The sequence below is a fragment of the Gekko japonicus genome, unplaced genomic scaffold (genome assembly GCF_001447785.1).
Source record: "Gekko japonicus isolate JY-2015 unplaced genomic scaffold, Gekko_japonicus_V1.1 scaffold421, whole genome shotgun sequence".
In the NCBI taxonomy this organism is placed as follows: Eukaryota; Metazoa; Chordata; class Lepidosauria; order Squamata; family Gekkonidae; genus Gekko; species Gekko japonicus.
The window spans coordinates 827,068-838,217 of NW_015164195.1; the positions used below are offsets into that span (position 1 = coordinate 827,068).

Below are 11,150 nucleotides of genomic sequence, written 5' to 3' on the forward strand. Positions count from 1 at the left end.
GGCGGGGCTGCCAGATCCAGAGTGGGACATATCTATCAAGTCCCCGAGAGTCTTTTCTGTGTGCCTAACTGACTGTCTCTGCTTCTCCAGGTCAGCCACCTTGGCCTCAAGGGAGCAAACACGTTCCCTGAGAACCAGGAGCTCCTTGCACCGAGCACACACCCAAGACTTCTGCCCAGTGGGCAGATAGTCATACATGTGACACTCCATGCAAAACACTGTATAGCCCCCAACCTCCTGCTGGCATTCTGGCTTCATAATTCTTTTAAAATAAGTAAATATAATCCCCCTTTTAAAACCCTTTGTATTTATGTGGTTTTTCTTGTCAAAGTCAAATTACGGGGAAGACAGAGAGCCTGGGGCCTTGGCTTTCTAGCTCTTCTTGGGCTTCTTTCAGAGCCCCTAGTCTAAGAGTCCCTAGGCTAAGAGCCACAGGCAAAGAGCCCTTTAGCTCGCCCTTTGGCTCGTGCCTCTGGCAAGGTGCTTTCTTAAATACTGAATTACAGTCAATCACAGTCAAACAATGCCCCTTCCTCTCCCTCTCTCAAGCAGCCAGGACTCTGCAACAACTCTAATCACTTTCACACACTCCCAAACACAGTCCTCCCACACAATATTCTCCGCTGAATCCCCTCAGCTGAAAGCAAATAAAAAAACACTCACCCCTCTAGCAGCTCTGTCTCCTGCTCCTGCTCAGAGCTCAGCTGAGTTACCCTTATCTGAATAATATGGATTATTTAAGTAATATGAATTGTCATACTTAAATCTGTACATTTTCGACTCCTTTTGTACTTTTGACAGAGTTTAAAGCAACAGACAATGTTTTATCTTCTGCGTATCTTTTTAAGTGACATGGTAACCTGGAAAGGATGGTTACTGCTTTCATTAATTGGATTTTGAACTGTGAATCATCAAAATGTATTCATCATACAGAGTTTGAATATATACAGCTTTTAAACTTGTAGAATACATAATGATACTTTCTATGGTCCTGGTTCACAGTGGGTTGTGGAATCAATGTTTACTATTTTATCTTTTGCTACTTTCCAGATTCCTTTTGCTTCCGTTATCATTTTTGCTTTTATCTCCTATACAACAGAGAAATAGAAGAAAAATCCTTAATGTGGAAAAGAAAAATGTGCTTGCAAAACAGAATAATAGATTGTGCTGTGTGCTACCTAGGTATTTTTTCTCAAGATAAACAAAACTGCTAAGCCAATAGAAGGAAAATTATGGTAAAAATAATAATGATTGAAAGACAAGTTGATAAATCATTAGTCCTTTGAACAAGTGTTTTAATCTGATGCCCACTAATATTGAAAGGTGGCTCATTTGAGTGGTAGTTTTTTCTGTTCTTCAAGCCAGTAGGGTGTAACTTCTGAGTGTAAGGAAACAAAAGGGGAAATGGCAACTTAAGAATTGTATTCGTTTTTAAAAGGTAAATGTTACTTGTGACCGTGATATTTGAATACAAATGTTGACAATTGGCTGTGATATTTGCCTTAAATTGGCTGTGATAAGTGCCTTAAAGATTCCCTTTTTCTTTCCCTTTCCTGCAGTATGAACCAAGAGGACCAGGCAGGCCATTGTACCAAAGAAGAATTTCATCTAGTTCAGCCCAGGCTTGTTCTGAAGATTTAAACATGCCTCAAGACAGTCTTGGACAGTGTAAAGAGCTTCAGGACCATAGTAACCCATCCTCTTTCAATTATTCATCCCCTGAATTGTGGGTAAACTCCACTTCATCAACCCCATATCAGAACATTCCATGCAATGGCTCCAGTAGAACAGTCCCATCAAGAGAACTGTTAGGTAAGTGCTTCCTTCCACTCATCTTTACAACTCAGTCTACTTCATTTGAAAAGCTACGTTTCCTTCCCTCTCTTCCTGCACAGCTTAATCTTTGAGTTTTTATCTTTTTGTGCTACAAAAACATGGCTGCGTAATTCTTTCTTTGATAAGATGACTTGCTACTTACTAATACAGTGTGTGTTACTAGATTAAATGAAGATATATTCAGGTGGGTAGCCATGTTGGTCTGAAGCAGAAGAACAAACTGAACTCAAACTTAGATTAAATGAAGTTAGTGATATAAAATTCACTGGCTGGTACAATGGCTGTTTTCTGCCATTGGAAAGATATTTTTGTCACTGGAATGGGGATGGCAATTCCCACCAGTTCCCCCTTTCTATTGTAGAACCCCACATTTTGCCCAGTGCTGGTCCTTGTAGTCTCCTAAACCCTGGAAGCAGTATTTCAAGAGGATTATCAGCTGGTCTAGGGAAAAATGTCCTATCAGTGTATCAACAGAGGCATAACATACAAATTGCTAGATGTCATAGTGCGGCTGTATACCACATTGGTCAGGCCACACCTAGAGTTATGTGTGCAGTTCTGGAGGCCAGACAAGATGAAGCGGGTGCAATGGAAAGCAACCATGATGATCAGGGGCCTGGAGACCCCTTAAATTTTTATTAATTTCAAACTTTTACAAATTAATTACAAGTTATTCTACAACAGGAAATGAATTTAACATTCTTAAATAATATTATTTTACAAGTTGCCAATTCTATTCTGCTTCTACTTCATTTATAAATTATAATCATTAATTAAATCCGATAGTAATTGGCATGCCTAAGTAAATATTTCTGCCTCTCAAAATTACTCAGTACAAATGCAATTATAAACCCTATCTCCCATAATTTCTCTTTGGATCTCCTTATGTTTATAACCATATATTCTGTATATATTTTGTATCAAAATCAATATAATAAAATGAATTATAATAAAGTAAGATAGAAAATAAGGTAAGAAAGAAATATATTCCTCCATTTTGTTACTCTGCTCTCTTGAAATCTTTTACTAAATTCTGTTCTTCCTCTTTAACTGGAGCTCTTCTAATCGGCGTTCCCTCTCCCAGGACTCCGGAACAATTCCAAAGAAGACTCTCGATTAGAGTCTTGTCCATTGGGGAGGTGTGGGGAGTATCCCAATGTTCCTTCCAGCGTGCTCCCCTACACTTTATATTCCAGGCTACTTTACTTGGGGGGGAAGTATATAAGGCAAAAGAAAAATCTCCTCCGATGCAGTTCTTTACAGTCTTATAGTACATTCCTCTTCTTTTAGTTACCAGTTCTTGGAGCCCAAGTACAATTCCAATGCCTTCAGAAGCTCTTCACCAGATGTTAAATCATGGGCTGTGAATATTTTTCCTTGGTGTGTAACCGATATATGTCCAAGCAGAAGCCAACAATACCTGTAGTTCTTCTCTGCAAGCTTTTGTGCAATTGGGCGCATATTTTTCCTGGCATTTAGTATTTCAAAAGGAATATCTGGGTACAGCTGGACCAAAGTGTCCTCAAGCTTCAGACCTTTGTTTTTCCTGGCGATTTCCAAGAGGTTCCGCTTAGTCTTTGTGTCCTTAAGATCTGCCACGATATCAGGTATCAGTGCTGGCGAGCCCATTTGGGGAGGGTTTACACGGAAAGCATTGTTTACCACTGGCCCTGGAAGCTGTATAATTCCTTCTAACCACTCATTTAAAGCGACAATAAGGTCCTTGTTTAAATCAAAATTCAAAGAAATTCCACGGAATTTTACTTTGGTTTCCTGTGATTTAATTTCTAACAGCATTAGCTTGCTTTTCGCCCATCCTTCAAAAGTTTTCGATTCAGCTATTTCTTTAGAGTTCTTTTGCATACTGGCAGCTGCTGTCTCCGCCTTCTCCTGTGCCTCCTGCAGCTTTTTGTTGACTTCAACTTATTCATAATAGGAGTAATGCTGTTTCTTATCTCTTCTTTTAAATCTTGTTTTAAGTTTGTAAGCATCTCCTGTAAATGCTTTTTGGTTAAGGAATCTTCTCTTTTCCTTTTGCTTGCACGAGCCTCTGCTTCCTCCGTTTCCAACGGGGGGGGGGGTTCATCGTCCGAAGAGTTTTGGCTTTCTTGCATTGCTCTAGACATCGGTTTGGAGGAAATCTTGTCACCTTTTGCTCCCCTATTCCTCCCCATTGTTTTGGTAAAGCTGTAATATTTAAATTGCAGCCCATTTTTTTAATTTTAATTCTTTTGTAGGAGCCCAACACGGCAGCTATGTTGGGTGCGACTGCACAGGTCCGCTCCTGTCCAACCTTTTGTGTTCTTGATGTTCATCTGTCATCTTGCTTTGACACTTTCTGCTTTAGCCTTCATCAGTGGTAATTTGAAATCCACATTATTTTCTGCCAGTAAGCTAAGCACAGTCAGCCTCGATCGGAAACCATCAAGGAAGTCCATGGTCGCTATGCAGAGACAGGCAATGGCAAGCCACCTCTGGATGTCTCTTGCATTGAAAACCCTACGGGATCATCATAAGTCAGCTGTGACTTGACAGCAGTTTCCACCACCTCCAGTGTGGTCTCATCTACATATATCAAATTATTAATTTTCCTTCCATCAGTTTTCACTCCACCTTCATCTAAATTTAATCCAGCTTTCCTTATTATATGTTCTGCATATAGATTGTACAGATAGGGAGATAAAATACATCCTTGTCTGACACCTCTGTCAACTGGAACCATTCTTTCTCCAAATTCTGTCCTAATAGAAGCCTCTTTTCCATAGTATGAGTTTAGCATCAAAATAATCAGATGTCGTAGCACATTCCTTCCTTTTAAAATCACCCATTGCTTTTCATGATCCCTATAGTCAAAAGCTTTTTTGTAATCTAGGAAACACATTATTAAAGTAGTTATTAAAGTAGACTAGATTATTTTATAGATTACTTCTAGACTTTGGAAATTTCCTACTTGATTCATTGGCATTCAGAAACCAAAATTTAAATATTTAGTTTACACTGAGACAGTTTGAAGACACAAGAACTTAAATCTTCACTGCTGGAAATAAACAGTGTTCAGTGGTCGCAATGGGCCTTTTTTTCTTTCTTTTTGAAACAACAGTTGCTTCCTTCACACATTTTGTGCAAACATTGAGGAATTTCACATAACCCTTTTAAACCCGTTTTGAAGCAGTTTTTGTTCCATCATGGAGTAAACCGGTATAGGGCTGCCATTTCACACATGGCTTTCCCCTTCCGGTAAAGAGCTGGATCTGAAGCAGTTTGCCATTTCAGATTGCACCGCTTTTCCCCCCGCAGTTTTTCGCCCATGCGGGCGATCTCCAGCTTTTTGGGGGGGGGCGTTCGCTTTATAGCACTATAGCGCTATAGCAATATAACAAAACACTCCAGGCATTCCAATGGGGTTGATATACTGCTGTTCCGTTATAGCATTATATAACGCTATAAAGCAAACATTTTTTTAAAAAGCTGGAGATCGCCCGCGCGGGCGAAAAACGGCAGGAAAAAGCGCATCGGAACCGGGAGAGGAAACTGAAGACTACTTGGAAGCGGTTGACAGGTAAAACGCTTCAGCCCCATTTCCTAAACGGGACAGAAGCGTTTGTGTCTGAAATTACAAATATATTCCAGCAGGGAACTGGTTCTAAAACGGTTCTGTCTGAAATGACAGACCAGAAACCGTAAGGGAACCGTTCCTCTTCCAGATTGTATCGTCTGTCTGAAATTCCTCAGTGTGTCACATTATAAGCCAACATTTGAAATAGAACTGTGAGGGAGAGGGTAGCTTCAAGAAAGAGGGCTTTATTATGTAAGGATTTGGGCCTAAGGCTACAATTCATTTATTTCAAAATGTCAGTGAGATTAATGGAGTATTCAGTTTAAAGTCTGCAATACAAACATTTTCTAAAAAATTATTGCTGCTACCACAGATGCTTCATTGCTTGTTAATTACATTTGTAGAAAGACTAAGTGATCTTGGTCGAAATCTTTTCAGTTTGTGTCATAGGTTTATTTTTAATGCCTCTCAACAACATACAACATGTTTAGGGGATAGTGTCAGGACTATGTTTTGTTTTTTTTATCCATTTCACTTTGAGTATTTTGAACACCACACATTTTTTAAATTATGTGGCTATTATTCTAATGTTTCGCTTGGAGGAAAAGGGAAACCTGGTAGAAGTCTTTCTCTGTTTTTACCCCAGTTACTTGGCAAAAGTTATTCTGTTAAAATGGCTCCCTTTGCTGTCTCTTTCCAGTTCCATCGAAGACTGTCAAACCCCCAGAGGAACCAATGAAAGGTGAAAACATCCAGTTATCCAATTCTTTTAATTACAATATGCTCCAACATCTCGGCCAGTTCCCACCCCTCATGCCCAACAAGCAGATTGCAGAATCCAACAGCAACAGCCAGCAGAGTGCCGGTGTGAACAAGCCTGCCATGTCCTACGCAAGTGCTCTGAGGGCTCCACCAAAGCCGAAACCCCCTCCTGAGCAGACAAAAAAGAATAGTGATCCTTTGTCTTTGTTTCAGGAACTTAGTCTAGGTAGTTCATCAGGTAGCAATGGCTTTTACTCCTATTTTAAATAATCAGAATATTTTTGTAGAGAAATTTTAATTTCTGTTTGTGTCCGTATAAGGTAGTTGGGGCTTCCCCCCTGCAGTTGCCACCATTTCTCTTTGTTTATATTAGTAATGGTATCTTGGTTTAATTGCTTTGCTGCTAGACTTAAAGCTAACCTTTTAAAATTGTATTCCATTATCTTGCATTTTTGATGTGGGTCAGAAGTTTGAAATTTTTCCCTAAAAGAAAGACACATTTTTTTCTTTTTTTAAAAAAATAATAATTTGTGTAACATTATATATGTGTTGCATTAAAGCTAGCAGCTGAAAGGTTAACTGTGCAAATTTAAAAAAAATATATAAAACAATTTAAAAAAAATTGTCTAAATTGTATTTAAAGAAATTGTAAGTAGCATTTACATTTATTCAATAACATTTAGTATATGATGCTGGGTTTCTGTACCAGAAATGGCCAGTTAATGTACAAATGTATGTTATGTCTGCTTAAATTGTTTAATTTTTTTAAATAAAGGTGCAGCATCTTCTATTTACTTTCAGTTTGATCAGGTTTCTGTGAAGGGATGCTGCATTCTAAGACTTTAATAGTTTTAGAATCTGTATGATGTGGTATAGTGTTCTCCAAGTGCAGGATAAAGTGAAAACTTTCTTTGCTGCCCCACATGCCACTGTTTTGAATATTTCAGAGTTTCAATAAGAAAAAAAAAGAGCAGTGATTAATCTAAAAAAGAAAAAAGTACACATTTTATGTTTGGACAAGCTGCTTATTTTAGCTTGTTGGGATGATTAATTTGATAGCTTTTTAAAAGAAATCATGAAATTAAAATCAATTATGTTGGGCTGGGTACTTTGTAGTTTAATAACTATTTAAAACAAACAATTGAGTGAATTTAGTAAAATATTTGGGTCCCCCTCCCAATTATGCATGTGTATATGCATGTAATCTGGTTTCTCCTCCTCTGGCTTCTCTAGTGGTATAAAGAATTGTGTGGCTTTAAGTTCTTTCTACCCCAGGTACATTATTTGATGTTTACATTAAATGTGACATTATACACAGATATTCAGATATTTTGCTAACTGTTTTCTTTTGAGGAACATCATTAAAGAAGATTTTTATGTTTGTCAAAGCTGTATCCAAATTCATCCAAATTTGGGGGGAGTTGAGTTGTTGCGGGTCAGAGAAAAGGGGCAGGTGAGATCTACACACCTAAGGTTTTCCACAATCTTGGTATTTTACCACTATATGCTTAAAGTAAAATCTGTAAAGAATTACACCACAACATGTAACAAAATTTGGGGGGGGGATGTTTCTAGGCTTGTTACACAGTTCACACTTTTGAAGTAAGGGGTGTATCTTTTACAGCTTCTACAGAGGCACTTGTCTTCTTTTACACTTGAAAAGATCTTTGATCTGGGACATAATTTCCAACAGTTTATTTATTTTAATTTCCCATTTTTAGGACACACGAGTAATATCTACACAAGTATTACAGGTTTTAAAATTTGTTTTTCTTCAAAGGGGCACACCTTCCCGCAACCCTGAAAACGTTGTGGTCCATCCAGTTTGATGAAAATCAATGTCACTTTTCTTATTGACATCAGGGTCTTTCTGTAAAATATCCGCACACTAATGTAATGCACTGCACTATTTGCAAAATTTCTTGTGTTCGTGGTTCAGAAATGTAGAGCAAAGCCTTGTAGCTATGTAGTTTTCTTAATATTTTAAAATTAGGGGTGTGCAAAAAAATGGTATTTTTCAGGTTCAGGTATATTGAACCTGAAAAGTATCAGTATTTTCTGATATTTCCAAATCCCAATAACAGTATGGTATTTGGATTCGGGATTTTTTTTTTTTTTTGCTCCATTATACCCAATGGGGGACCATTATAGTCAATGGTCCCAATAGGGTATAATGGAGAATCGATCTAGGGGTCTCTGGGGGGCTGGACTTTTTTTAGTTAGAGGTACCAAATTTGCAGCATAGCTACTGGTACCTCTCCTTAAAAAAACACCAAGTTTCAAAAAGATTGAACCAGAGGGTCCGATTCTGTGGCCCTCAGAGAAGGTGCCCCATCTTCCATTGGTTTCAGTGGAAGAAAAAAGGTGTTTAAAGGGATTGTGGTCCTTTTAAATGCCTTCTCCAAACTGCGACTCCGTGAGTGAACTCTAAAGGCATTTAAAAGGCTCACAGTCCCTTTAAACACCTTCTCCAAGGGCTGAGTTCACATGGAAAGCCTTTAAAGGGCCTGCAGTCCCTTTAAACGTCCTTTAACTTTGACTATCTGGTGGTTCCGAAATGTGCTAGATATTTTCAGGATTTTGGGGGCTTGGCCATTTCAGATAGCTGAAAAATGGCCAAATATACATATTCAGCTGAAAGAATAGCCAAAAAATACTAGTAAGGTATTTTTCAGATATTTGTTCAGCTCAGATTTTGTTGAATACACACCCCTGTTTAAAACATACAAATGATAAGGGAGACAGTCTCTGGACAATTCTGTTCAGCATGCTGAATACACAGCATCAGATCAGAAATATCCAAATGTCCAATAGTCATGTTCTCTGCGCCTTAAACAAAGCTCTGTTTGCAATCATTGGTAGTTTGGACTAGTTGAGTGCCATTGACTGAGGAAGTCATGACAAGGGTTGCTTCCTCAGCTGGTGGAAACCAGGCTAACCCCTCTGAAATAAGTGAAGCTATTTCTTATTCATACATCCCAAAGAGCTGATGTGCACTCCTAATCCTAGTTATTGTTCTATGAACAGAATTTAGACAATGAGAATTACTCATGCATAACTGATTGGAAGAATTATTTTGTTTTGTGGAAACCTGTTTAAGTCAGTGAAGAGTTTCTGGTTACATATACACAGCTTACAACAGCAGGTTGATTAGACCTTAAATGCTCTAGTTGGCTCTGTGACTTGGATCAATCTGAACATTTCCCAGAGCATGATTTTTTCACCTCCCCCCCCCCCCCCCCCCGCCCCAAATGCTGCTCCTGGGAGGCTGAAAGTTGTGGAAGTAGTCTATTGGATCCAAGCCTGTAACTTCAGGGGTGACAAAAATCACACGTTTATATAGAGTCTTATGATTCTGTTCACTGTGCTGGAAATATTAAACTAAAAATATTGCTTGTTCACTTACTTATATCTGTGAATTAGTTGAAGAACAGATGTTCCTGTCTGACTGCATCAAATTTAAACTGTCATACACTGGTATTTTCATTGCATCAGCAACTTTCTAAACACATTAAAATGCCTTTCTTATTCTTTTTTCCTATGTGTTATTGTGTTAATCATTTGTCTGCTTTGTTTTTGTCCCATTGATAAGATACATTAAATCATACACTTTTCCATTTGTATAATTGTTAGATTAAGGAACTGGTTATTGATATTCCAGCAAGTTATGCAGACTTGCAATAAAATGAGAAAGAAATTGTAGTCTTCGATTCATTTGCTCTACATCAGTCTTTAACAGAATTGTTGTGGAGTTAAATGGGTTGTGGAATGCAGTAAGAATTCTCAGACATCTCAGGCTTATAACTGTGAAAGTGGAGAAAGACATTACACCAACCTGGTTCCCATTTAATACTTGACCTCAAAGAAGCTCTGGTACTGTGGTATGTTCAAACTGCTTGTAGTCAGTTGTACCAACACTGAGGAAATTCTTCAAAGAGAATAATGTAATTACACACCTATATTACCCATCTATATTTCATTGACTAGTTATGAAAAAAACACTGATGAAATTCATGTTTTTGTAGTAATTCCATTATCAATGAACATGCATGTTGTCAGTTACATGTACCATAAAATAGTAATTTTCATGGTCCTGATTTTTTTTTACCACTTAACAAAGCTATAACATACTTCAACCTGTGGGTGTTGTTAACACACAGCTTGTGAAATTCTCATCGTTCCTTCTGCCCCTCCATGTAGGATTTTCTACCATTCTTTAATTTCAGGAGCAAAGAAATGCTAGTTTTGTGGGAACAAGCATCTTAATTTTAACAGGGGCATATAATGTGGTGCTTAAAGAAAGCTTTAGATAGATTAATGGAACTAGAAAACAATAACCCTCGTGCCCATCTTAATATTTTGAAGTTTTGCTGGTTGACATTTTAACTAAGTAGAAAATATACATATTTTTCTTTGGGATGAAGGATCATTTTGAAGGAAGCATCTAATTTTGCCTATTAAACTTTGAACAATTTGGCATGAAGCTGGGGAATTGGGTGACTCCTGGCAACCTTAATTTATTTTAGTGATTGAGACACTGTGTTCTCAAGTCACTGATGTTTTTCTGCATCTACCATGCTCAACAGCCATTTACTGTTCAGTTGTTAATATCTTCCTTTACTTCATCAGGTCTAGACAGTCAGCCTGAACTCCCTTTCTTTTTGAAAATGCTACTGTACCCTTTTTGCCACTGAATGAGAACCCCAAGCTGCACTCTATCTCTGAGTCATAGTTTCTGCATTAACTGCTCACCATAAAAATGGCATTCCTTACAAGAATGTCCCAGGTAATTTGAAATATGAATTTGTGAGGGTTTTTGATAGTAAAAGTTAACTGCCTTTTGTAGAGTAGGTTGTCCAAAGATCAAGATAACACAAAGTTCCTGTTGAAATCTAGCTTCAGATCAATTAGGAAGGATAAGTAATGATGGAATGAATGCTGAAAATACGATGAATTCTGAAGGTACTTCATGGCCCACCAATGTCAGTAGAACAAT

The 11,150-nt window shown here is 38.0% G+C and overlaps 1 protein-coding gene across 1 annotated transcript in view; it reads left to right on the top strand.

Moving 5' to 3' along the window:
* Positions 1-6,500, top strand: part of LOC107107942 (probable helicase with zinc finger domain) — a 94,064-nt gene extending 87,564 nt beyond the window's left edge. Inside the window, exons 13-14 of the mRNA XM_015408309.1 lie at positions 1,560-1,812; positions 6,093-6,500. Coding sequence (XP_015263795.1) covers positions 1,560-1,812; positions 6,093-6,424 — 585 coding nt within the window. The 3' untranslated portion in view covers positions 6,425-6,500. The remainder of the gene's footprint in view (positions 1-1,559; positions 1,813-6,092) is intronic.
* The last annotated feature ends 4,650 nt before the right edge of the window (positions 6,501-11,150 follow it).